This window comes from Delphinus delphis, chromosome 17 (assembly GCF_949987515.2).
Source record: "Delphinus delphis chromosome 17, mDelDel1.2, whole genome shotgun sequence".
Classification (NCBI taxonomy): domain Eukaryota; kingdom Metazoa; phylum Chordata; class Mammalia; order Artiodactyla; family Delphinidae; genus Delphinus; species Delphinus delphis.
In genome coordinates, this window is record NC_082699.1 from 77315482 (window position 1) to 77342805 (window position 27324).

Genomic DNA, 27324 nt, shown 5'->3' on the forward strand with positions numbered 1-27324 from the left:
TAAGCGCTGTCTACATGCAGACGCGCCCTGGGTCACTGACCTGTCATCCACGTGATCGCTCTCACTGGGCCTTACTTTCTCAAGCGTGTGTGAAGCAAAAAAAATTCTTCATGATTGGATTATGGTGAGGACAAAAGTGAAACAATGAATTAATTCAAATGATCCGTGAGCATGCTGCACTCTTTGAAAATTTTTTTTAAATCTCATGCTCAGAAATGGCCTGGGAAAATCCACTGATTTAAGAAGAAAACTTAAATGAACCATTCCAAATGATAACGTGGGAAGTGGAAGAAAATGAAGAAAAATGAAAAGTACATACAACAGCCTCCACATCACAGGTAAAATCGACGAGCAACGCCGGCAACTCCTGACGGGACCCAGGGCAGCTGGCGGGTCCTCGGCACTGGTCAGCTGGGGCCCTGGACCAGAGGCCTCGAGCCTCGCCTGACACTCCCTTGAGGCTCCGGCACTACAGCCCTGGTCTGAAGCTCCAGCCTGAGTCCTACTGACTGTCACTCAATCCACAACGCTCATTACCCTGGTGTCTCCTTCCCAACCCACAGGCAGCAAACCCACTTCCGGGCAAGGAGGGACCAGTGACCACAGGGAAAAGGCTCTAGAGGCACAGTGGGGATGAAAGCCAGCCAACAACGAGGCAGGTGCGTGTGCAGGAGGTGGGGTTAAAAAGCGCATCCAAACCACATTTTCCGAAAATAACAGCGTAAAGAATCAACGTGAATCCCTTTGCATTTTATACCTGACAGTTGTTCATGAGTCAAGAAATAAACTTTCTCTGTCAAGAAAGGAAGAGTGACTCCCGTCCTCACTATAAATGACTTCTTCCCACAGTTTAGCAGGCAGTCCTTCTCTCCTTCTCAAGTGAAAGCTGCTTGTAGTCAATTTGAATTTGCAGAGAAGGTGTTTAGGAAAACTAAAACACAGCCTGCACAAATCACTCTGCCTCTCAAGCAAAGAGGATGCCAGCCCCTCTGGTACGGTGGGAAAAGAAGGAGGGAGAAAGCAGAGAACCATGCAGCCTGGCCGCAGGCCTGGCCCAGACACAGGCGCTGAGTGTCCCAAAGCACAGCGTCCCACCCATCAGAGCCCTGAGCCGGGATGAGACGAGGCTGGCACTGAGAAGGGGCCCATCAAGTAAGTGACTGAGCTTTTGAAACATTTCAGAAAAGACCAAGATACATTTTATAGAAACAGCCCAAAGGATAAACATTAAAGCATTTTTCATATGAGCGAAAATTGAGACAATCCCCAGTTCCAAAAGCAAAGGAACGAATGGTGATGAGATGCTGAGATACCTTTATGATGTATTTTTTTAAGCAGTTAAAATAGAAATGTTTAGCTAATGTTATATGTTTATGCAAGAAGTAATCTATGATAGTATATAAAATGTAGTATGATCTCAACTATTCAAACATTTTTTTTCATGGATAAACAGTGGAAGGAAACACCAGAAAGCATTAATAGTAATTCACTCTGAGGTTTCCCTTTCTTCTTTATGCTTTCCTATAATGCTAAAGGAAAAAAAAAAAAGACTATTTTTTAGAAGATAAGACTTTTTCTTAAGTTCTCTAAAACCTCAACTGTTTCTCACCAAAATTACAATTCCAAAGCCTAATTTCACATTTTGTTCTGATCTTGGTAAGAAACACTTCAACTATATTCCAGTTTGCTGCAAGCAGAGCACACTGCCTACTGGTTAACTCGAAGAAACCCTTCGCCTCTATTCTGGTCGTAACGATCACAGGTTAACTCAGACTCTTGGGGCCCCTGCAGAAGGTGTACCGAACAGCACTCCTAGGTGCCCCTCTTGTCAGCAAGCAGACCCAGGGCTGCGCGTGCTCTACCTGGGCAGAGACGTGCTGATCTGCAGTCTGGGCAGAGCAGGGATGACTTCCACCGTGGAGCCGCTGGTCTTTATTCCCGGGAGATTGTCCAGCAAACAGTCGCTGAAGACACCAAAGACCGTGGTGTGGTAACCTGGGGACAAAAAGCAAAGCTTCACCACCTGAAAAGGCTTCATGAGACACCCACGCCTCAAGGCAGCCCCGGGGTGACAGGAACGCAGGGTCCCTTTCCGACCAGAGTTGAGATTTAGGCCCCGTCGCCTGCCAGGCTCGCCCACAGCTCCCACGCTCAACCCCAAGACCCTCAGTTTCCTTGAGCAGAGGTGCGAACAGAACCTGCGTGCCCACTTCACAAGGCTGGCTGCGTCCAAGCGACAGTGTATAAACTATAGATCTCACAGAGCTTAATAATTAGTGTCTCATCCCTTTACCAAGTTGCTTTTCAAATTTATCCATCTCTAAAATGAAAATGATAGTTTGTATTCCTTTCCAGGACATAATGTAACTTAATAAGTATTTGAAAAAAAAGATTCAAAATCTTCTGTTGAGAGACGAAAGTTCAAGAGTCAGTTACTGTTTTTATAGCTGTCACGTGATACGGCAGATCTGCTCGATGTGTACAAGTACTACACTGTAAGATTAGCAAAATTTCCATGGGAAAAAAGCCCTCCATGGCTTAGATAAGCACTTGAAATTGTTTAAGCAAAGCTTTAAAATGGCTTTTGAAATTCTGAGATAATTATTATAAACAACATTCACTGTGTAACAAAATCAAATAATACTCGATGGCTAAATGCCTAGGGTGACAATTTTTCTGCGTTCATACTAAGTGGCTACATACCCAACAAGAAGCAAGCTGGCACCTGTACAGCCTCATCAATGCTCCCCTTTACCTCCCACCAGTTCCAACTGGCCCCTCAACTTAAAATAACTCCAATTCACGGCACCCGCATTTCCTTTTTTTTAAGTATGTTCCTTCTAAGCCCCCTTTAAATTAACTTGCGAACCTTTTCCTCCCCAGAAACCCACAGCTGGCACAATGCCCTGTCATACTGTTCTTTCTATGAAACCTGAGAGGATGTGGCTTTGTCTACGAGGCAACCTTTGTTTGCAGTTTCTTAATTAAAATCAATCATTTTCCTTTTCTCACCCACTGCTGAAGGTGACTGCAAATAAACTGAAAATCTGATGACAATCCTGTGTGTTATGTCCAGTGATACTTCACACATAAGGCTCCCCAAACAACGGACACCAACTAGTCTGTCCCAGCGACCTCTTGTCACCGAGGCTTCACTACTCATCCGTGGACATATTGGTCCTCGGCTGTGTGTCACTCTGAATCAAGCCTTTCGGTCCTGGCTACTTCCTCTCTCATCTGTCTCCTCTGCTCTATTCCCAGCCACAGCTGGGGTCTGATGTCTGACATCTTCTCCCTGGGCTATGGCTGGAGCTTCCTAGTTGGTCTCCTTTCTCCAGTCCTGCCCGCCTGCAGCCCGTTCTCCAACGCAGCAGCCTGGAGCAGCTCTGAACCGCCCGTCAGACCATATCTCCCCTCTCTTCAAATAACGCAGCAGCCCACACTGCCCTCAGCAAGACTTATGAGGTCCTCTGGGTCGGCCTTCTCTCTGCCTTCCCAGCCTCATCACTACACCCCTCTGCCTTAGACCAGTTAATTCTGAGCCCCCCTCCAGCTCCCTCTGCACCCTGTTCTCTCGTACCACCAGGTAGGTAAGAGCCTGGACCAGACGTTCTTCCTGCCTGGATCCCCCTTACTCTCCATCCCACTCGTTCGGATAACCCCTAGTTCGCCTTCAAACCTCAGGGTCACTCGTCAGGAGAAGTCCTTCTCCGCCCACCTCCCGTTCTGGGTCACCCCTCCCCCACTACCCACAAGCCAGGGCTCAGCCCATCTCAGCACTGCCTGCAACACACCCTCACCTAGAATGCTGTTGCCTCTCTGCTCGAGAGAGAGAGCACCTTTCCCAGTGAATGTTTGTTCTTTCAGCCACCAAATAGCTAAGAGCTACTAGTAACGTGCCAGGTGTGAGGATACAGCCAGGCTGGCAAGGAAAAGGCCAACAAGCCACCGCGATCAGCGACGTGAAGGAGGGGCCTGAGCCAGCGGAGGGGAGCTGAGGACGATCTCCAGGGGGAAAGGAAGGCTGGGCTAGGCACTGGAGAGGGCCCGAGCCAGTGGAGGGGAGCTGAGGACGATCTCCAGGGGGAAAGGAAGGCTGGGCTAGGCACTGGAGAGGGCCCGAGCCAGCGGAGGGGAGCTGAGGACGATCTCCACAGGGAAAGGAAGGCTGGGCTAGGCACTGGAGAGGGCCCGAGCCAGCGGAGGGGAGCTGAGGACGATCTCCAGGGGGAAGGGAAGGCTGCGCTAGGCACTGGAGAAGCACCAGGGTCACAAGTCTGGAGGCACACCAACAGAAGGAAAGCATGGCGTGTTTCCAGGACAGGAGTCGTATGAGCCGGCAGAGATGAGCAGGGCCCAATCACACAGGACTCCACAGCCCTGGTAAGGCGTGGAGCCCTGATGGAAAGCGCATGGTGAAGGTGCTAAGACTTCCAGTCCAGAGATGACATGACCACACTTGCCCTGTGGAAAGGTCACGTGGCTGCAATACGGAAAGAGTGAGGGCAGAAACACCAGTCCTGATGCTTCTGTGACAAACTCTAGCAGAGGGTCCTGTTCTGTCAGACCAGAGCGGCTGTGGAGGTGGAGAGGGTGCGGATGACACGGTCAGTGTGGTAGGGGGCAGGAGGAGGAGACAGGAGAAGGGAAGGATGACTCCCAGTGCCCGGGCAGGGCAACGGGCCAGACGGCAACGCCCTCGCTGGGACAGGACCACGGCAGGAGGGGAGCTTGGGGGATGAGGTGACGGGCTCCGGCTGGGACATGCTGTATGTGACGTGCCCACGAGACAGCCAAGAAGATGGGTGGGAAGCGGCTGGCTGTGCAGGTCCAGGAAAGGGGTCTGGACAGGAGACGTGGCCCTGGGAATCAGCAGCATGGAGATAGGACCTGAAGCCAGGAAAGTAGATGACTCTGATGGGGCTGCCGAGAGACAGCCGGTGGAGAAAGGAAGGGAGGAGAGAGGAAGGGCGGGAGGGGGTGGGGGGGAGGAGAGGCAAGGGGAAGCAGGAGGGAGGGAGGGAAGGACAGAGCTGGGTGCAGATTGAAGGGTCGGGCTGAAGAAGTGTCTGCAGAAGACACTGCCCCAGATGACAGGCAGGAGAGGCAGCAGAGATGCGAGGGTGACCAGGCGAGCGCACCCAGGAAGGAGGCGGGCAGCGGTGCCCAAGGTTGCTGAGCAGTGGAGCTGGACAAAATCTGAAATGTAGGCACCGGATTTAGCCGGAAAAATACTGCCAGTGGCCTCAGCGACAGCAGTTTTTGTGAGGTGACGGCTGGATGTGGAGGATGCGGTGGGTTAGAGAACCAGCACAGAGGTGGAAGAGTGGATTCAGCGTGTCCAGACAGCTCTCTGAAGAGGTCTGCTCGGAAGGAGAGACAGCAGATGAAGCCACAGAGAGAGGAAATCGTGGGCTCGGGGGGCGGGGGGGCAGGGGGTTTTAACTGCAGTGGGAGAACCTTGGAGCGTGTTTGCAGGCTCCGGGGAAGACAGACAGAAGCGCGGGGGGTGCCCTCCACATCCCGCACGCTCTACATGGTTCGTGGCGTGTCCCAAAGCACCGCCATCCATCCGTGACCTGTTAATGGGCGAAGACCGGAATGCCGGGAAGCACAGGAGCCAGCAGCCCCCGAACCTGCTTACCATTCACAGCAATCGTCCCCGTCGTCTGCGGGACCCCAACAAGCGTCACTGGGTAAAGACCAGACTCAGCCGGGAGAGAGAGCGCCGCGGGGAGAGATTCAAACTCAACTCCACTCGTGAGCAGCCCCTGGAGCAGGTGACAGAGGACGGCAGTGAGCACGGCCCTAACCCAATCCCAAAGCCACCGCTCTTGGTCGGTCCCGATCGGCCCCCAAGCATCGTGCCTCGCCCACAGGAGAGCCCCGGGACTCTCAGAAGGAAAAGGCTCATTAGTGGCTCTTATAAAAGTCCACAGGGAATTGTAGAGATGTCCTCAAAGTGCGATGAACACAAAACAATCTCAAAGTGGACAGCACTGTGGGTGCTTGATCAACAATTCCATCTTTAATATTAGCCCCGCTTGATGTATTTTTAATATTTGTTCTGCTTTCTTGTTTTACCAAGTTGGAATGTAAATGAAAAGAAAAAATAAAATATTTTATTTAGAAACAAAATGAAAAACATGAAGTGTGGAAATAGATCATCAGTTAATATCCTTCCACCAGTGCATCTGTGAATTACCAGTTCATCTCACTAAGCCCCCGGCCGTATGCTTGACGGCGAACGAGACGGGCTCCCTGGCCTCCAGGAGCTGCCCCATGATTGCAGGACCTCTCCGCGCTCAGGACCTTCTCCTCAACACTGTAACAGAGGCCCCATCCAGCACAACAGCCAAGAGAAGAAAGAAACGGCATGAAAACAATTATTCACACACACAAAAACTGTGGAACCTACGAGGAAAACTGAACTAACAAGGGCACTTAGCCAAGTAACAAAGTCAGTATTAAAAAAGCAAAAGTATTTCTATAATCTAGCACTAAACAAAACATATTAGAAAATAAAATATTACAAATACCATTAACAAGAGACCAAAAACATCCCTTATCTTGGAATAAGTCTAATGAGTGGTCTGTGAGATTCCCGTGCTGAGATCTACAGAAGATGGCTGAGACACATTAAAGAAGACCTAAATGCAGGAGGGGTCCTGGATTCTTCCCAGGGGGCTTGTTTTCTGCAGTGCTATGGTCGAAGCAATCCTGAACCTCTTTTAGGTCTATCCCAGGAGCAAGCAGCTGAGAAGCGTGCTAATGTTGCTGTGCGCCCAGGTTCTCCCACTGGAGGGAAGGACGCTGATGTAGAAGGCAGGAAGGCGAGAAGGACCCTACGGAGACGGACTAGAATTGGAGGGATGTGTGAAGTCAGACGTGTGAAGTCTGTATCTGTACTGCGTATGTGCATGTCTAAGGGCACATGTATATGTATGTACACACACATGCAGGTGTATGCATGTAGGTACGTGTGTAAGCACGTGTCTATGTGTGCATGCATGCAGACTTTTCCTAACCCTGTCTACGGAAAGTACCCAGAAGCAAAGGCTCTCCAATAACAATGAGCACACCTGCGCCCAGAGTCTGAGCAAAAGCATGAAATGATCTAACCATGTGTGAAACAGATGTAGTGGCCAAGAATGGAAGCAGAGAAACCAATTAGATGGCTATTGTCTCCAGGCAAAATATATTGGCATTTGATTTCTTTTTAAAATAGCTAAAGCAAATACGGCCAACTGTGAGCATTTGCTAAATGTGAATGGTGGATGTACAAGGGCTTATTATTCCCTGTAACATTTCATATGCTTGAAATATTCCATAATTTAATTTTTAAACTCTGAACATGATTTGTGGGCTATCTCCTAGTAGTAACTTATTTTATTCTTTGTTCTTCCTCATTTTTTATAAAAAGCACATATTACTTTTCAGCCAGATGTAAATGAAAGCTTCTTTTTAAGACTAAAAATATGTATAAGAAAGAATAGCAAGCATATGATACTTTAAGCACTTTGGGGGAAATTCTCTAAACAACTATTATTCCTGGTTTAGGCCAAGAGACAGAAAGTCACTAAAGGGCCTGACCAAGAGCTAAACCCTAAGGTTGGCACATTCTTGTGCAACCGGAGGAGGAGGGAACACTCATCCTTACAGGTCATTCTTGGAGTGACCTCAGGGTGGTAAGCTTAATATTCAGCTGAATTTCTAAGAGCTCCAACAGATTTGGGAAAACCATGTCTCACGCCGGAGGCCTAAACATCATCTTCAATAACTCCCAGTCTGCCTCTGAGCTCCCACTCACCCTGTGTCCTCAGTGGGGCCTCCCCTAACTCTCCACGCAGCTCCTGCAGCCCCTCATGCACCCCACCACGGCTCTGACCAAGGTCACGGCAGAGGCCAGGCCTGACGCGTGGCACGGGCCCTCAGCAGGACACCTGTACGGACAGCCCACCTCCCACCCTGAAAATGAGTCATAAAACCCCAAAGGAAGGCATCGCCCAGCTCAGCACCATCCTTCACACAATGCCGAAAATTTACAAAGTGGTTCTATACAATAGTAAGCATAGAGAAGACTTGAGGACTGGAATCCACCCGATGGCGGAGGGCTCCGCTCTGGAAACACTAGGTCTAGCTTGGTGAGCCGTATGAATCTCCTTCCCGCTCACTGCAGAATTAGGGGAGCAGTTCCAATGGACAGCGCTGCAAAAGGTGAGCCTCTAACGCCGTACACAAACACAGAAACGGAACATCAGATTTCAAACCCAAGGGAAACTTCGCATTAGCAGTGTAGCCGTTTATTCTCTTACGAATAAAGAGCTCGCTCTTCCCTTAGGCCTTGATCATCTTATCATCTTGTAGCAGTGCAGTAACAGTGATATTGAGTGGTGGGCTCAATACAGGGTTTGTAACCTTGCTAATCTCATGTAAATTTCAATATAATTATTTCAAATCTTATATGCAATCAACTAAGCTCTGTGTATGTTCAAATCCGAGATATCTCTGTTCATTGACTCACACGTCTCACTGCGTACCATGCACTAAAGACATGGGAATGTCAAGATGTAGTCTTCACTCACAAGAAGATTATAATCTTTGGCAAAACACATATTAAAAATAGACATAGGGCTTCCCTGGTGGCGCAGTGGCTGAGAGTCCGCCTGCCGATGCAGGGGACACGGGTTCATGCTCCGGTCCGGGAAGATCCCACATGCCGCGGAGCGGCTGGGCCCGTGAGCCATGGCCGCTGAGGCTGCGCGTCCAGAGCCTGTGCTCCGCAACGGGAGAGGCCACAGCAGTGAAAAAAACAGACATAGATTGTAGGCAGTATGCCTGAAATATTAAGTAAAAAACTTATTTTAATGGTAAGTTGATGTCTAGCCCAAAAGGGTCAAATGATTCATGATACATACCATGTTTTCAACTCGGAGTTCAAACGGCATTGGGTTATATACCATCAGCTGAACTTCACACACATCTCCTTGAACCCACTGGAAATCTAGAAATACATACACACAGAAGAGTCCACGTTTTAGCTGGTGTTTCTGCACGTTTCACATGGTTTCAGATTACTCCCTGGCAATTTATTTTTCCACTGAAGCAGTGGGCACTGCGATCATCCTGAGATACATAGTTTAAAGCTATTTTACTGCTACCTTTCTGCAATGCAAAGCACATCATCCCTGCCACTTGGATGCCTTGTGACTGATGCTTCCCTCCCTCAGTGCCAAGCGCAGCTGCACGAAACTGGAATCAATCCAGACAGCACTATTCTTGGTGTAGAGCCATACGTCACACAGACCTTTGCGGGCCCAGAGGCTGTTACTTAGGAAGGTGGCACGGTAGTCAATTTTAAGTGGCACATAGCGTGGTTTCCCTTTCCTCTCCCTAAGTTTGTGAGAGAAGACGGTGGCTTCTCCTCCCTGTCCGCTCCCAGGTCAGCTGCAGTCCAACATCTACGGGAGGCAGAATTCTGAGATAACCCCCGAGACTCCCGGCCCCTGGTGTACATGCTGTGTCATCCTCTACCCCTGAGTGTGGAGATGATGATAGGCTATGTTATATAACAAAGGCGAAGGGGGCTTCCATATGTGATGAAGGCCCCCAAGCAGTAGGCTTTGACTTAATCAATGGGAGATTATCCTAGGAGAGCCTGGCCTACTCAGGTGAGCCCTTGGAAGGGAACATACCCATCCTGAATGAAAAGATTCAAAGCATGAGAGGATGCACGGAGGAGGCCATGTGGCCAGGACCCAAGAACGGCTGCTATGAGCTGAAAGTGGTCCAGCTGACAGCCAGCAAGAGAACAGAGACGTCAGTCCTACAACCACAAGGAATGGATGAAGAACCTGAGGGAGACTGGAAACAGATCCTTCCCAGTTGAGCCTCCAGATGAGAACACAGCCCCACCTGACACCTGGATTTCAGCCTACAAGACTCTGAGCAGAGGACCTAGCTAACACATGCTGGACTCATGACAGTAACAGTGAGAAAATAAACTTGTGTTCTTTAAGCCACTAAATTGGTGGTCATCTGTTACACACAAAAGAAAAGTAATACGGTCCCCATCCCCACTCCACTGCCCTCTCCTCCCCTTAAGAGTCTCCATTAGGCAAACTGGAAGGGGCTTCAGAACCAAGTAACACGTGTTGGGCAGGAGGTACTGTCCAGCCCTTGGAAGACTGTCTCTTACTCTTCATAATGACCTGGTGAGGTAGATATTACAATCCCACTGTTACAAGGCAGGTACTCAAGGTGCAAAGAGTTAATAAACGTGCTGGGAATCAGACAGCCAGTAAGTGGGGCAGCAGGGATTCAAGCCCAGGTCTTTGAACTCAGAGAAGTATCTAGACTGGACAGTGGTGGTTAAAGGGTTTTTTCTACAGTAGACACTAAGATTTACTGATTAGAATTCTTCAGCTTTCACAGACACCATTTTTCCCAAACACTTCACCCCAGGTCCCCTGCACAGAGACTAAGACAGGTTGCACCAAACCTATGGCATCCTGAAATTGCATGCAGTGAAGAAGGAGCCCACCAGGTGAGTTAGTTTTCAAAATGCTTGCACAAGCAGGTACCCATTTGAGCCTCTTGACAATACAGTGAAGCAGTCAGCAGAGCACGTATCACCCCCATTCACCAACAAGGAACACTGAACCGTCCACCATCGATGGCCCTAATGAATGAGGCAGCCGAGTCCAATCTCCGTGTGCCTGGCCCCAAAGCCTCTGCTGCTCCCAGGCTGCTGCTCTCCCCCCGTTGGCTCCAGGAACCCTCCTCTCTTCACCCAGCCTCAGGCTGAGAACCTCTGCGGGAGGGAGGGGTCACAGAAGTCCTTCTGCAGAGACACGGTGCTCCCACCCCCATCTTCAGCGGCATCACTGAGCCCATCACTGCCTCAGCGGCCAGCACCCCAGCCCTTCCTCACTGCCAATGAAAATGTCATTTGTTTTAACAGCTTGCTATGCCTGATAACGAAGGAACTGTTTGTCTTCTCTACCACGGTCAAATAACCATCATTTCAAAATTCATTTTCCTGGGGTTCTGAAAGGAATCGTTTATACTTGCACAGTCCTAGTCACTAAAGGTAAACCTAAGATAAATCCCTGATTACAGGAATAGTTATTTGTCTGAGAGGAGATCATCTCCTTCCTAAGCCTTAGTGTGTCAAAGCACACGGTGGGGGCTTCCCTGGTGGCGCAGTGGTTGCGAGTCCGCCTGCCGATGCAGGGGACACAGATTCATGCCCCGGTCCAGGAAGATCCCACATGCCGCGGAGCGGCTGGGCCCGTGAGCCATGGCTGCTGAGCCTGTGCGTCCGGAGCCTGTGCTCCGTGATGGGAGAGGCCAAAGCAGTGAGAGGCCCGCATATTGCAAAAAAAAAACCAAAAAACAAGAAGAAGCACACGGTGGGGCCCCTTCCTCGATATTTTGTCCCAGAAACCACAGGAAGGAACAGCATCGAAGGCTATGAAACACCCTCTGTATCGGGCCCTCTGCACACTGTATTGCACAGCCCCCATGTGTGTTCTTAGCCGTGGACAAACAACATCTTTCGGTGGCTTCTGTTGACAAGCTCCTCTCTTTCCACCACACTGGCTGGACCCATCTGGCGGGTGACGCTCCTGATTCCTCACGGCGTCCCCAGCACCTTGGACAGTGCACACAGCGCTGCTCACAGCCTTCTGAGAAAGGCTGCTGGATGCTTCAGAACATTATCTCACTTGACCCTCAGAAGAATCCTCCTCGTGAGCTTCTGGCGCCCGGTCTCTGTAGACGGCACAACTGCAGTCCAGGGAGGCCCGGCGGCAGCCCAAGGCCATCTGACAGCTCCGGCCTGGCCAGGCCACCAAGCCTCCTCCGGGGCAGCTGTCGAGCCGGGCGAGAAGCCCAGCTCCACCACCATGTCCTGGCACAAATTAGGCTCAGGACATGTACAGCCATCACCTCGGCGTGGAGTCTAACTCGGACGACAGAGATGCTAGCAACACACGGATGGAAAGACTGATAAATTATTCCAAGATAGCGTGGAAAATGGTCGTCTCAGGAACTGCCTCAAGGGTTTCTTCTTCTCTAATATTCTGTGCCCCTTGCTGTGATAACTCCCCCAATTATAAGGTTCATTTATAGAGATTGGGATTCTAGGTTAAAGACGTGCGATTCTTCAAACCTCCAGGCAGGTTCTTGCTGATGAGTCTGTTGCTAAAAAGATATTAGAAGCCACAGAATATAAATTACATGTTCGTACCCATGGGTCTTCAACAAACAACATGCATCTTGGCTGAAGTTTCTGTTATCTCCCCAGAAGTCTTGCATCATCCACTGGATTTGTCCTCAGCCCAGATGAACAGGTGCTTCTTTCTCACTGTTATGAGGAGCCGTATTTAAAGGAAAAGGTCCCTGGGCTTTGAGTCACAAACCATGGACATAGCCTGAGCTCTGTCCTTACTAGCTACCTGACCTACGGCAGGAATTTACAACCACTCGGTTGTAATGTTCTCATCTGTAAGTTGGGAACACAACACGTGCAGCATCACACGGTCATGAGAATCGCTGGATAAGGTGGAAGCCCTCTGCAGCAGATGCAGGGTGTTCTTTTCATAGAAGGAAGCCTCAGCAGTTTCTGAAGATCAGAGAGGAAGAAAATCAAGAGGAAAGGCCAGCTGCATGGGCAGTGACCCTGCAGCCACACTGTGCCAGGCTCGGGGCCACATTCTGCTTAACGCTGTCCCTGTCTCCAATTTCCTCATAATTTTTGAACAAGGGGGCCCCACAAATCATGCAGCTGGTCCTGGGAAGGAGTCTCACTCTTCCAGTCCCCCAAATCGTCTCTGGAAGTTTCTCTAAACAAAATGGGTGAAAGTTTCCTAAAATGTCCTTTAGGGGAGAAAGCTTATCATCAACCCTAACGAGACCCAAAAAGACCAGCCAGAGACTCCTAGGAGGTCCAAGAGACAAGCCTCATTAACTCTGTAATGACAGGTCCAGGTCCACCCAGGGGAAAAGGGGCCCAGAAAGTGACCTGCCCACCATCACGAAACAGTGAGACTCGGACTGGAACAAGCCCCAGCCCCCCACACCTCCAAAGAGATCAAAGGAGGCACCCGCACTGGCAGACGCGCACTGCTCGCCAACATGCGCTGGAGCAGCCCGGCACCCGGCCTCCCTGCTCAACCACGATGTCCCCCCGGCTCCCCTGCTCCCAGACCCCCCAGCATGCTCTCCAGAGCAGAGAAACAGTAGGGAGGCTGCGGCTGTCTTTCAAAATCGACAGACTGAAATGAGAATGTCAAAGCAGGTCAGTGCTTTGTGACCACCTAGAGGGGTGGGATAGGGAGCGTGGGAGGGAGGGAGACGCAAGAGGGAAGAGATATGGGAACATATGTATATGTATAACTGATTCACTTTGCTATAAAGCAGAAACTAACGCACCATTGTAAAGCAATTATACTCCAATAAAGATGTAAAAAACAAAAAAAGACTTGCCTTCACACAACAGAGTGCCTGCGGGGGGCGGGCCTGCCCCCCGACAACCAGGAAACAGTTGCAGCTGGTCACTCGTTCTTTTTCACGGACATTTACTGCTCGCCCTTTGCTGGACCATGGAGAGGGGGCCACAGCCCCTGCCACTGCCACCACCGCAGCCCAGGCTGCCACAGCTGTGGTCACCCTGCACCACCACCACCGCCACCACCCAGGGGACCCCCAGGAGTGGAATGGCCCCTGCCCTCCTGCACCTTCACCCCCACCGGGGAGACCCTCATGGCAGCCGGCTGGCAGGGAAGTCAGGGAAACGTTCAGCCCAAGCAGCACAGGGGGAATGGCGGGTAGGGGTCAGAGGACTAAGAGGCAGTACCTGACCTCCGATATACATCTGTGTACACTGATTTGTTTCACCCTTACAATGCCTGATAAGTGATGGGGCAGCCACGCCTACGTGATGGATGTGAGAACAAAAGAGCAAAATCATTTCCCAGGATGCAAATGGAAAATGTTCAAACAACATCTGTCGTTTTAAATATATTTAGTTACTACCTGTCACTTGCCTCTAACTTCTACGTACACCTCACGACAGCAAGGACCACGCCTGCACTTCTCACCGTTAGAACCCACAGGGCTGGGCTGCCACATGCCTCACACACAGGGAAACTCGGGGAGTTCACTGATGGATGAGAGAAGGAACCAATGAACCAATGAAGGACTGAACCAAGAGACACGCACGCACGCACGCACGCACATCGAGGCTGTAGCGTGCTATATGCTTAGGGCTTCTGCTTTCAGAAATGTACCAGAATTTACAATCAGATGCTATTTTTTAAGGGCATCACCCCATATTTCTTCCTTTATTTTCTTGTTTTAACTAGAGCCCTCCGAGCCACACCTTAGAAGCCCACCTGCTCGTCTGGGCCAGCTCTGCTTCCTGAGCCCCCGGGAGGCCTTCCTAAGTCTCAGCTCGTCCCATACATATGATCTCCCCAAACTCAACAGGTGAGTCCCAGGTGCTGCTGGCGGCGGACCTAGTTTCAGAGCGCTAGGATATTCAACTTCCCGGGTATTACACTGCCTTGCTGTCGAAGCTGACCTGGAGGATGCGGGAGGTGGGCAGCTGTGTGTTATCATTGACTGAGGCCCATGCCAGGCGTGCTGCACACATTAGGGAAAGCTGGAGGGCCCTGGTTAGAACAGCACACTTGATCTGAAAAATTGGGAGTTTCTCATTTCTCTGAGTTTGCTTCTTCATCTGCAAAAGGGAGGTAAAAATTACTTCCTCCAAAACTACTAGGAAAACTAACTGAGCTAAAATGTGACAGCATTATACAAAGCACAACTTGAATCAAAGAAGTGGTTGAGCGTCGCCAGAGAGCACGGGGGCGCTTTAGCACTCCCGCCCTCACCACGCCCTCGTCTTAGGGAACCGCTTAGAAACACTCATGTTTCAAGGTGTGCAGGGGTTTAATACTTGTGAGTGAGGTTTCTTATGAGATCTTCATAGACTCCAAGAAACTCTCCTGCTGGCGTGAGTGTAAGGAATCTCCACCGAGGCTATGGGCTGTGCGTCGTGCCTGGCCTTGAGCTCCACGGTACGGGGCAAAGGCTCTGCTGTGCAGTTACCCATCCTGAAGCTCAGCTTCCTTGTCTGTAAAATGGGGTCACACCATCCACCCCACTCCTTCATTCACTCCACACTGTTCTAGCAGGGGGAGACGGGGAGGACAGGAACATAAACAGAGGGACGCATCTAGGTGCTGTGAAGGGCAACCGGCAGTGAGGGGAGAGTGGGGAGAAGTGGCCCATGAGGTGCGGGTCAGAGGCAGCCTCTCTGAGCGGGGCCCGCAGAGTGAGCGAGGTGGGCAGGGGGTGAGCTCTAGGCAGAGGCGCAGCGAGCCCTGAGACTGGAACGAGACAGCACGTCCAAAGAACAGAAAGCAGCCGTGTGGCTGGAGCCGACGGCCACGAGTGGAAAGGTGGGAGGTGAGCGGGAAAGGCAGAAAGAGCGTGGCTGGCGCTGTCAGGAGAGCCCGCCGCCCGGCTACGGGGCGTGACAGGACACGTGCATCCTGGGAAGAAGGGCCTCATGAGGTCAGGACGCCTTCACCTACATCAGGGCTAAGAAGTTAAAGGAGGAAAAAGGACAGAAGGAGAAGCGAGCGCTGACTTGCAAAAGCTTCGCACGACTTCTACCGAAACCCCAACCAGTGACGGGCCTCTCAGTCCTTTAACTCTGTCACTGCGACTTGCAGGCACCACGATCTCAAAATGCGAGGGGCCCGAGGAGGGGAAAGCTGGCCAGGAATGAGGCCTGCAGCACGGCCAGGCTTTGGGAAGGACACGGAGGGAGCCCTGGGGTCCGCGGTGAGGAAGGAGAGGTGTGGCCGTGGGCTGGGACATGGCCGGGGAGCCGAGCACACAGAAGGGCACACTGGAGATTCTCAGGAACGCGTGTTCCGCTCCCGGTCAACCCCGAGACCATCTCATCTCCCCTTGCTGAGTCACCAGGCATCTCGGAAGTGGCGATCGTTAGTGCGCTACAAAACAAGCGCTGTCAGCGTTCAAAGGGGAAAATGCTACGAGGTCCTTATGCCCCAGTCAGTCCTGAACATAAGTCAACCTTTAATCTCCTTTGATGACTCCGAAGTTACTCCAGGCCTTGGGAAATCACCCTAATCTCCTAGTACCTCTCTTCTGTAGTTTACATAAGTCTCAGATAACAGAGGTCTTCTGGTTTCTAGAACTCCCACAAAAACTGCCTTTTACGAAATAGATATCAAAAAGTCAGGTCTATAGGCAATGGCCTGGCCAAGGCAGCAAACTGAATAAACCTGGATGAGGGCATATGCACACGCGCACGGATGAACTGCAGTCAGGTCTCAAGCTTTAAAATCTAGACGAGCCACCAGGAGCTGGGCAGCAGAGCACAGCCAGCAAGCCAGCATGGGCGGCCTACCTATTTTCCTGTTCCGCTCCTCCCCACGGTTGTGTGCGATGATCGGTGAGTAGATGAAGGGGCTCTTGGTCGACACGCTCTGGCCCAGCAAGCTTTTCATTTTCTGTGGCCGGAGGCTGGCAGGAAGGTTCAACAGTTTCACATGCCTGTGGTTCCAAAGGGAACAAAAATACTTCAGCTGCCTGTTCGCTTGGGTTCAGCGTAAATACGACCAGGTATCGGATGTTAGAACGACAGTAAATCAAGCAGCAGATAAACTGAGGGGAGGAAAAGTACTCAATTTCACAGAACAAAGCGGAAGAAGGCTGCACACAACCGCTCCAGACCATCCCAGGGAGAGAAGACGTCCACGCCGGGCAGCAGCCACGCCCCTGGGCCACTGCACTGCGGCCAGAGGGGCCGCTGGAAACTGGTGACAGCAGGAGACAGTACACCCTTCAACCCCAGCACCTGTGACCTCCCTTGGGAGCAGCTGGGCAAGACAGGGCTCAGGGTCTGGAAAGCCCTGAGGCCTGAGGCTGAAGGGACAGGGTTGGGGAAGGGCTGGAAGGTGGGCGGGACCCTTACTGCTCCTCCCTCCCCATCTGCAGCCCCTTTGCAGGAGGTAAGGCCGGAGGGTGGCGAGGGGAAACAGCGCACGTCCCTCAAGGGAGACAAACCACTTGAAGCGGTGCGCTGGCCTCCAGCTCTCTCCCTTCCTCTGTAAGGCCGCAGGTGGACGTGGCGTGGATCACTGAGTAACCTTAGGGAGGCCAGCCACCCTGGAGAACTCACTGCCCAAATGGTATCAGACTCTGTGTGAGTGGGACTTAAATCTGGGTTGCAGTGAGGGCTAATTTTTCTGAGATTTTAGGGATAATTTCTCTGCCACAGCACAGGCTAACCTATAACTGACTATATCTATATCTATATCTATATCTACATCTACATTTACATCTACATCTACATCTACATCTACATCTACATCTATATCTATATCTATATCTATCTATCTATCTATATATATATATACCCTATAGAGACCCCTCACGGAATCCACAAAATCACGCCTTTCTCAGCTGAAGGACTCCCAGCCATCTAGGGCAACCCTACCCGGCACACAGGCAACCCCAACTCACTCAACCGTCACTGACAGCTCCCCGAGCCCGGCCCCGGGAGAGTGAGGGTCACGCGCGTGACTCCCACCTACGCCCACAACGATGCAAGGAAGCAGACGGTGCTTGCACACCAAAGCCCTTCAACAAGGGTTGTATCTTGCACACCTTCTCTGACTCTTCTTGTCGTTGCAGACCCCTCCGGCATGCTCTTCTCGTGCGGGATCAGAATCACTTTGTTTTCTATTTGTTGCAGTTCAGTTGTGAGCTTTCCAAGGACAGGGGTACCCAGGGCCCCATTTGCCTCTCCAGTACTGGTGCAATACTTCAATGCAGAGCTCTCGATAAATGTTGCATGAATAAACTCCCAAAAGCTGGATTTCAACCTCAGCTTCCAAATCTTCCAAAACCGTATACTTAAGGCTAAGCAGTTTATCCCTAACAGTTGCAAATCCCAGCCCTTTGTGCACATTCAAAAAATACCAGCTGCGCTGCACTGGGACGAGGGTGGGCAAGCCTTCACACTGGCCGAGATGCCACGTCTGATGTGCATCTAACACCCACCACACCCAACCCAGGGGGATTCGCCTGCTCCCGAGAAGCAGCTTCAACAGACACAGACCTGACTGCAGTCTGAAGGACCTACCAGCTGGGCAACGGGCACAGATGGCTTCATCTCCCTGGACCTCAACCCTCTCACTTATGAAATAGGAAAAATAATCGGCACCTGATAATGCTCTGCAGAAGGAGGACACCTCCTTTCCCCGGTTCCATGTTTCCATGAGGAGGGACATCCTTAGGGTCGTGGTCCTAACCTCGCTCCTGCCCACCCTCACTCCTCCCAAGGGAGGTGGTGAATTTGGAAGGAGAACCAGCGTGTGCACCTCTCAGGCCCTGCCGAGAGCACGTATTCAGTCCTGCTCTCTGCACGGACGGAACAGAGCCTGTCTCACGAAAAAGCACACCGTCACCCGGCTCTGCCAGAGGCTGGGGCACAGGTGGACAGCCCTGAGCCACTGCCATCCACCTGAGACAGACGCTTCTTTCTGCTGATTCCAAACTCAGGCAGAGAAGGGGAGTGGTCTGAAGCAGAAACCTTCGTACCTTCGCAGGGTACTTTGAGGACTGAGTTAACATGCGTCAAGCACCTGTAATAGTGCCTGTCACCTAGCAGGTGCACAAAAGCCTTTCTCTTTCCTCCCTAAAACAACACTCGTTTACAGGCACAGAGAGCCAAGTCCCTGCGCAAAGGTCACAACACCGCACCGGGACAAAGAAGCGAAGTGTTGGTCCCAGTGATGTTAGAGCAGCCTGGGAACCTTAGACCAGCACCGTCCACTCGAGCCTTTAAGTTTACTCATCTGTAAAATGATACCATTTTCTTGCAACACAAATAGCATTCTACTCTGTGCCACCGTCGCCACCTAAAAATGAGATGTCATCTGTGATTCTAGGAATCATGTACACAAGCACAGAAATTCCAGATCACATAAAAGCTTACTAAAATATGCAGAGGAATTCTGAGGGCGTGGTCAGCCAGAAAAGTAACCCGACAAGCAGTCATGGCATTCATTTATAACTCAAAATCTAGCATCAAATGTCTGTTTATAAAATGTACCCAGAAAAACAATCATTCAAGGCACCTGACCTAGAGGAAATATAATTCATTTAGCATAAATTTCTGTGGAACTAATAATATTATATCTGGTTTATGAAGCTGCCAACAGTAAAGCAGAATTCCAGGGATGAAGTGTCCAAACCAAGGATTATTTTTAGGGATTCCACTTGGAAACAGTTGACATTTTAAAATCTGACTTCTCAGTATACTGTGGCTAATTAGGACCATGCAAAGAGTGGTGGAACACTAATTAGGAAAGTGATATAAAACATATTGGTGGGAAGAATGACACAGGAAAAAACAGCTCACTTTTTCTTTCTTGGTTTTTAATTCCTCAAGCTTATTCACAGGGGAGACATATCTAAGAACCTCCCGGGGCTTCCCTGGTGGCGCAGTGGTTAAGAATCCACCTGCCAACACAGGGGACACGGGTTCGAGCCCTGGTCCGGGAAGATCCCACATGCCGTGGAGCAACTAAGCCCATGCGCCACAACTACTGAGCCTGTGCTCTAGAGCCCGCGAGCCACAACTACTGAGCCCACGCGCCACAACTACTGAAGCCCGTGCGCCTAGAGCCCACGCTCTGCAACAAGAGAAGCCACCGCAGTGAGAAGCCCGCACACCACAACAAAGAGTAGCCCCTGCTCGCCACAACTAGAGAAAGCCCACGTGCAGTGACGAAGACCCAATGCAGCCAAAAATAAATAAAATAAAATAAAATAAATAAATTTATTAAAAAAAAAAAGAACCTCCTGGATATCTCTGTACAGATGGGCAATGGCCAAAACTGGCCACACCTTCCACATTTGGAACAACGTGAGGTCATCCACTGTCTCAAGTCCGGGCATGACGGAGACAGCTGGAGAGGACCCACTACGCCAGCCAGGGCAGTGGTGCAAGGCTTCCCGCTCGGACTCCCCATTGACACCACACATTTCTCATTTTCTTCGAGAAGCTCAGGTTTGAGGAATTTGTAAGGAGGTTATGGGCCTGGCGATTACATCAAGTGAGACAGAAGATTCAGGACGTGGCTGTGAACCCGGTGAGATCACGGAGCCGCATCCTGATGGGCATCTGGGAGGCTGGCCTTGCCCTGCTTCACAAACCAAGAAAAACTGCCCTGATAGCGTGGCCTCTAAGCCCCTTTTTGAATAAACACCTGAAATCCTTCCTCAAATACAATTAACTTAAAAGCTGGAGTTTTAAAAGTACCAAGGCCACTCAAAACGACTCCAAGCTCATCCTGACTGGAGGGTTTCGATCCTTATCAATTAAAGCAGCCTCATCCACCCTGGCTCTCTGCCAGGCTGAAGCTCAAGGTCAGCTCATCAAAGAAACAATCAGTTCATCCCCACCCCACCCCCGTCTCACCCCAAATTAAAGACCCACTGGTTTCCTGTAAATGGCATCTAAACTCTACCCCAATTTCTTCTTTAATAATTCACAACTTGTAGCGTGTGAACAATCTACAGGATTATTAGTGGCTTTTGCGTACATTATTGTTTTTGTGAATTCTGTAAGGAGTAACATGAACTTCCCTCTGCTTTAAGACTGCCAAACCCATATCCGGACAGTAGTAACGGATATGGGTTTGGCAGTCTCCTGGCACATGGGATCTTGGCATGTTGACCATCACTGAGTCCCTGGCCCTTAGCATTGAGCCAAGCACATCTTAGGCACTCTATAAATATCTGATTAGTTGAATTTCAGAACAGAATTAAAACAGGGATCTATATTGGCCCTTTTTTAAATTAAATTGCACACAACTTTTGGGTGAACCCAGTTCATGCTCCCATGCTACACAGAACAAGTAAATATTTTCCTATAAATTGATGAAATGCCTTTATTGTCAAAAACAAGGAAAGTCCTCACCAGAAAAAAAAGGCTCCACTCATCTCTTCCAAAACCAGAAGTATAAATATGAGGCACCACCAACATGAAATTAGCTCATGTCTAACAGTTCTCTCCAGCAAGTCTGATCATTTACTCATGAATATGGGCATTTTTCAGGAGCTTCGGTCTTCAAAGCCCTTCCTATAGCTACAGGGGGTGTCTTGCAATGACTGACTTGAATTTTTGTTTTGAATTAAACTGACTTAAACATTAAGTCCATGTTTTCCAGGCATAGGTCCTTGAAACATTTGGTTAGAACATTAAAATAGTCCCAGACTAGTTTTCTAAGAAAAAACATTGGCCGGGTCCATGGGTACTGTGTCAGCCCTCTCCCGAGAGAGACGAGGAACACTGATTGTGTGACAGAGCAACAATCCCACACGCAGTGTGAACACAACCATTCCACACAAAGTCACCTACCCTGCTCCAGGTCCTGACTGAACACCAGTAATATGGGTCTGCCACCCTCAGTCAGCATCACAGAGCACCTACCATCACCCTTTTTTTTCTCCTGAGAATATAACTTTGAATTCGCTGCTGCCTGACTCTTGCCAAAAGCTGACTTATGAGAAATCACCTTCATGAAGGAGTGCTTGATGTATAAACAGTCCGTCCATTACACTACGTATGGCTGGGACAGTCCAGACTGCTGTATTAGACTGCTCGTCTTAGCTCAGGCTGCTCTAACAGAATACCATCGTCCAGGCATCTTAAACAACAATACTCATCTCTCACAGTCTGGAGGCTGAAGTCTGAGACCAGTGTGCTGGCATGATCGGGTTCTGCTGAGGGCCCTCTCCCTGGCTCACAGACATGGTCACTGCATCCTCATGTGGAGAAGAGAAAGAGCTCTGGTCCCTTCATCTCCTTATAAGGGCACTAATCCCATCATGGGGGCCCCATCCTCGTGACCCCATCTAAACCTAATCAGCCCCCAAAGGCCTCACCTCCAAATATCATCCCACTGGGGTCAGGTCATTGGCAGATGAATTTTGGGGGGACACAGTCCACAGCAGAGCTGCATGTTTGGACCACACTGCTCTGTCCTCTGGGAGAGCTGGGTGTACCCAACCCCCTCTGGCATCAAGCCTGTAGTTTGCACTGAGGAATGTCACGAACAAAACAACCATGAGAACCTGCTTCAGATTTTTGTAGGGATATTTTTGAGGACATTATTCAATATGTTCCCTTTAAGAGAACCCACAAGAGGGGTTTCCACAAGCCTCCTTACTGTGAAGAGGTGTATTTCTCCAGTGTGACTCGTTTGTGTCTGCTTATGAGACAGAGAGTTTTGTAACCAATCACATTTCCCCCTATACCCATTGTTAGTTAATTATTGACATATGATTAACAGAATCATGCTTTTCCCCCATCTCCAGCCATTATGTAGGACCCTTACTTACCTTTCACTCTGGTGACTTTATTTTTAACATAACATTTCTATGAGCTGCCTCAAATGTTTTATGAAAACACGGCAAAATGTGTACCTGCATCACAATTACTTGAAACCATTCTGGGGCGAGCCCAGTTCATGCTAGACTAAGATCTGAAGGGCAAGCTTATTTGTTGATGAGAATAGATGGGAAAGAAGCTTCCTTCCCCTTTCTCTCCCGCCCCAGCAATTCAGCCCTGAGTCCATTACAGAGGGCAAAGCCAGGTACGCATCTGAGCAGGCGACAGGGCAGAGGGCATGCTGGCCGGAGTGGGGCAAGAGGGGCCTGGGGGGCTGGGGCAGCAGCACAGCCTGGCCATCAGAGCTCCCCATGGGGAGGGAGGTCAACCTGATAACCACTGGTAACCAGCAGGGGAACTGACCAAATGAGTAACCATACTGAGGCTAATGGGAGACAGGTTTCCCCCAGTCTGAGAAGGGAGTTACAGATTTCAGAAAAGTAGAAGGATCCCGTAAGATGTTGGGTGGAACTGGAGGTATCAGTATGAACTCACGGTTTCCAATACACAGAAATAGATGCAGAAATAACCATGGACATGAACATGCAGTGAGTAACGTATGTATATAAATAGATATTGCCTAGTTCTATCCACTGCGAGCAGCAACACCCCAATGGTAAGGAGCACACACAGCACCCAGATCTTAACTTAAATTCCATTCTCCACTGAAAGGACCAGGGCTCTTGGAAGAAATGGCTAACGCAGGGCTGGGAGCAGGGACTCAGATCTGAGTCCACAACCCCAACAGAGGCAGTGGAGAGCAAAGGGCATTTGTGGAGGCTCCTGAAAGAAAGAAGCTTCGTCTTTCCCCCACAGGTGTTGCCTCTCTCTTCTCCCGGACACTGCAGGATGAGGAGCTGCGGCTGCCCCCATGATGCCACCCGGGGCCTGAGACTAAAGCCTCACTGCAGAGGGCACAGCTGAGAGGGGAGAGAAGACAGGTTCTGATGAGGTGGCCTGAAGCCTGGCCCCAGCCCTGCCCGAATCCCTCTCCTGGACTTTGTAGGTGTGTGTGCCATAAATTCCCTTTTGCCTAAGATAGTCTGGGTCAAGTATTCTGCCAACTGCTATGCAAAGAACTCTGATGGGTAGACCTGTTCATTCACCAAACACACATGAGCACCCAAGGGCTACAAAGACAAAGAAAGCCCTCTTCAGGTAGCCCTCAGTCAAAAAGAACAAAGATGTATTGTATAATCAAGTTCTGTAAATGAAACAGAAGAAAGACATAAGAGATACTGCTGGCTGGCTAACCCAGCACCATTTCTAACCCCCTTCTCCTTATCCCACCTACAGTACAGAGACTGGGAGAGTTAAACATGTATTTCCTCAGCCTCTCTTACAACTAGCGGTGCCACGAGATGCACTCCTGGTCAAGGAGACTGGGGCAGAAGCCTACTATGAATCCGTCCAGATCATTTTTGCTTTCCTAGTAAACAAAAGATAGGTTCCCTGGCCCTGCCCCTTCTTCCTTCATCCTGTCTTGGATGTTGATGTGTTATCTGGAGCTGCAGCAGCTATTTGGTCATCAGGAGGTAAAGAAGGAGTTGCAGAGAGGCCACCTGTCTCCAAGTTCTTAATAAATAAGAAAAATCACCTCTTATTTGTGATCCACTGCTAGGTTTTCTACTCTTTGCACTGAAATAATTGGTAATTTATACAGAAGGTGTAATTATTTCTATCTGGGTGGCTCTAGAAAAAGGCTTTCTGGAGGAGATAATCCTTGAACTAAATCTTGAAAGATGCCTGAATGTCACCAGGCAGAGCAAGGGAGGGAAAGGCGCTGCAAGCAGAAGGTGGAGCCTGAGCAGAGGAATGAAACCCCCCGCACATTCTGCCTACTCAGTGATTCCAGAAGGGCGTGCAGGGCTGGGCGTCCAGGAAGGGGCTCACAGTCAGTCTGGAGACAGAGCAGGCCGCAGATGGTCTTGTAAGCCACTCAAAGCAAGCGAGGTGCAGGCGCCCCCCCGGGCCCGTGCGCAGGGGTGAACAGTCTAGGAAAGTGGGCCCTACCGGATGCGGGTAAGTGCGAGCGCCACAAGGCCTGGTTGGCCTCCACTGCACAGAGGGCCACGTCTCGGCCATGGAACCCGGCAGACACGGGTTTGCGGGGCTCTGCTGGCAGACAAGCACGTGACCATGGCAGTTCTCCGATGGCCCTGGCCTGATTCCCTGGTCTATAAAACACACTTCACAGGCGATGGCTGCGACTTAACGAGATGACAGACCAGATACACAGCCAACCCAAACCAGGAACTCTTCTAAAGATCTGCATCCCTGATCAGACCAAAGACAGACGCTGGGAGCGAAGCTCACCTTCCGCACCCCGGCCAGCCTGTCCTACCTGACGATGGGAAGTTTGGTGAAGGGCACCGGGGGCAGTGTGAGGCCATCGGGGAGGGTGATGAGCTCCATGGTTCCGGGACACTTGGAGGTATAGTTCTCCAGGCTTTGCGTCACATCCTTTTTTTCTGATGAGAAAATAAAAACAAAATAAAGGTTAATTAAACCAAAGAAAAGGGGGAGTGGGGGGGGTTGTTTTGCTCTATTTTATTTTTTTGAGCAAAAATAAAATTCTTAACCCAAATACTTAACAGTCCAGTGAGTCCAGTCTTCTGAGAGAAATAAAGGGGCAGTGACCAAAAGAGACAAAAAGAAAATAGCAGCTTTATTCAATTTACTTAAATAATCACTAGCAGCTGCTCCATTTAAGGGCCTGTGGATAAAAAGGAAATTAAGTCACCATCTTCTAGGAGATTTCATTTTCTAAGATAATAAATCCTTATCAAATTCCAAGAAGGTCAATGGGCAGGCAGGACTGGAGAATATTTTATTACTTAATAAATATTTTTCCAGCAATTACTAGGTACCAAGCAAAATGCCAGGCCCTGTCCCCAAGGAGTGTACAGTCCATCTGTATAACAGATATTTAAGCAAATAATTACAAACCAGTATTTTTATGTAAAAGTAGAGCTTTGTGAGATAAGGCTGGTTTTCTCCACCCCATCCCTGTCCCTTTCACTAGGAGGGAGGAGAAGAGGATGCAGGTAATAGTGAATAATGTTTGCTTATCACCCATGACGCACCCTAGACACGTGCTCACGGGCTCTGTAATACTCCGGAGCTCAAGGGCGCTTCCAGCTGGAAAACTCGAAGTAACTCGGAAAGGCAGGCATCACTGTGCCCATTTTGCAAACGAGAAAACCGAGCCCAACTGAAGTTAAAGTCGTGTCAAAAATCCCGTGTTTGGCCCTCAGCCTGTGATCTCCACACTCCCACACTGTTTGGAAGAATTAAGGAGTCAGGGATCGGGGGTTCACTCCTGGCCTGTTTCCTGTCACTGCTGGCAGGGAGGGTGGAGGACCTGGAGAGAAGAGGGACAGAGCGGCACAGCCATGGGGGCGAGACTCTGGGCCATGAAGTTAGACCAGGTTCCAGTACATGGCTTGGTCTTTCCCCATCTGTGGTGTGACCACCTGATGGGAAACCTTAACCTCCCATCTAAAGAATTTCTAAGGGTGAATTAAAAACAGTGGCTGGTGGACATGAGACTGAGCTCAGAGGAACGATGGCACTGTCACCACTGTCATACCGGTGCCTGCAGGGAATTCGAGGACGTCACAGAGAGTGGTGCAGGCTGCGCGGTGAGGCTGCTGGCTCCACTGACCGGCGACCATACAAAACAAGATCCAGGCAGAGAATGACTAGATCTCAGGCACATACATTAATGGGTTAACTGTGCCACAGGGCTTTTCTGTGTCTAAGCATCATTCCTTAGAGAACAGGGGGGCAGAAAAGCAACCAGAATTAATCTAGATACGACACAGTAATGTTAATTTGCAGCATGAACAAAATTCTTTAAATAATCAAATCATCTTCAATTTACAGGTGACAAATCTCCCAAGGGGCTCCCGCTGATAACATGTAAGTGACCTAATTTGCCTAATGTTGGGTAGAGCACTCGTGGTTTAGGTACCTTATTATAAGGCTGAATTATGCCCTCCCAGTAAACCCTGCTGAAATGAAGAAAGGAATGAACCTATTAATGATGCCCGGTGCCACCTGCAAAGTTACCCAAGAAGGAACAGGACCCGGGGTGTTCTGCTCAGCTGGCTGCACAGAACAGGACGGACACGCGGGGACGCACTGCAGGATCTCCTTCTGAGAATCTCCCGTGTCTGTACTTTAGCCTCTTCTTCTGGACACTGTTCCCTGGAAGACTTTCCCATGTGGGGTATAAGACTGGCTGTGGAAGCCAGGTGAAGCGGTCAACGCCCCATATGCATTTAGTCCCCTCGGTTTCAACAGGGCCCTGCTCTCCAGCTGTGCCTGTGACTCCAGCACATATGCTTTCTTTTTACTCCGTCAGGTGAAATACTAATCTTCTGCGGAGACAGCAGAGGGACAGCCACCTGCTTCCGGAGCAGAGAAGGAGATCTGGGGACACAATCAACTCATGAGATGCTTTACAGCTAATTCTCCCACCGTCACGGCCCTCGTCACATCACCCCCAGAGCACCGCTGCCTTCTGGGGCCTCTTCCCTGCCTTCCCACTACCTGACAACTTCACTGTCACTTTAGTGGGGTTTCCAGGGTTAAATGCTTATGTTCAATTGTCAGTGTGGTCCATCCGTTAGAAAGTTCTCATCAACCTTCCTCCTGACAGAGCTGAGCACCTGCTGTATGTTGTTGCCCAGATCTATTTTTATCAAGGATTCTAAAGTGGTAATTTTTTAATTCTCTAATTAAAAAGGATTTTCCCTCATCAACCGTTTGGTGATCCTGAAACAGACGACACAGAAAGGAGGGCTGACAAA

At 50.0% G+C, this 27324-nt stretch overlaps 1 protein-coding gene across 2 annotated transcripts in view; it reads right to left on the reverse strand.

The window, feature by feature from the left end:
* Positions 1 to 27324, reverse strand: part of TRAPPC9 (trafficking protein particle complex subunit 9) — a 507030-nt gene that overhangs the window by 374014 nt on the left and 105692 nt on the right. For both annotated transcript variants that reach the window (XM_069539993.1, XM_059995234.1), the window contains 5 exons: positions 24852 to 24978; positions 16451 to 16596; positions 8919 to 9004; positions 5645 to 5771; positions 1863 to 1995 (listed from right to left, as the gene is read on the reverse strand). In XM_069539993.1, the coding sequence (XP_069396094.1) occupies positions 1863 to 1995; positions 5645 to 5771; positions 8919 to 9004; positions 16451 to 16596; positions 24852 to 24978 (619 nt within the window). The remainder of the gene's footprint in view (positions 1 to 1862; positions 1996 to 5644; positions 5772 to 8918; positions 9005 to 16450; positions 16597 to 24851; positions 24979 to 27324) is intronic.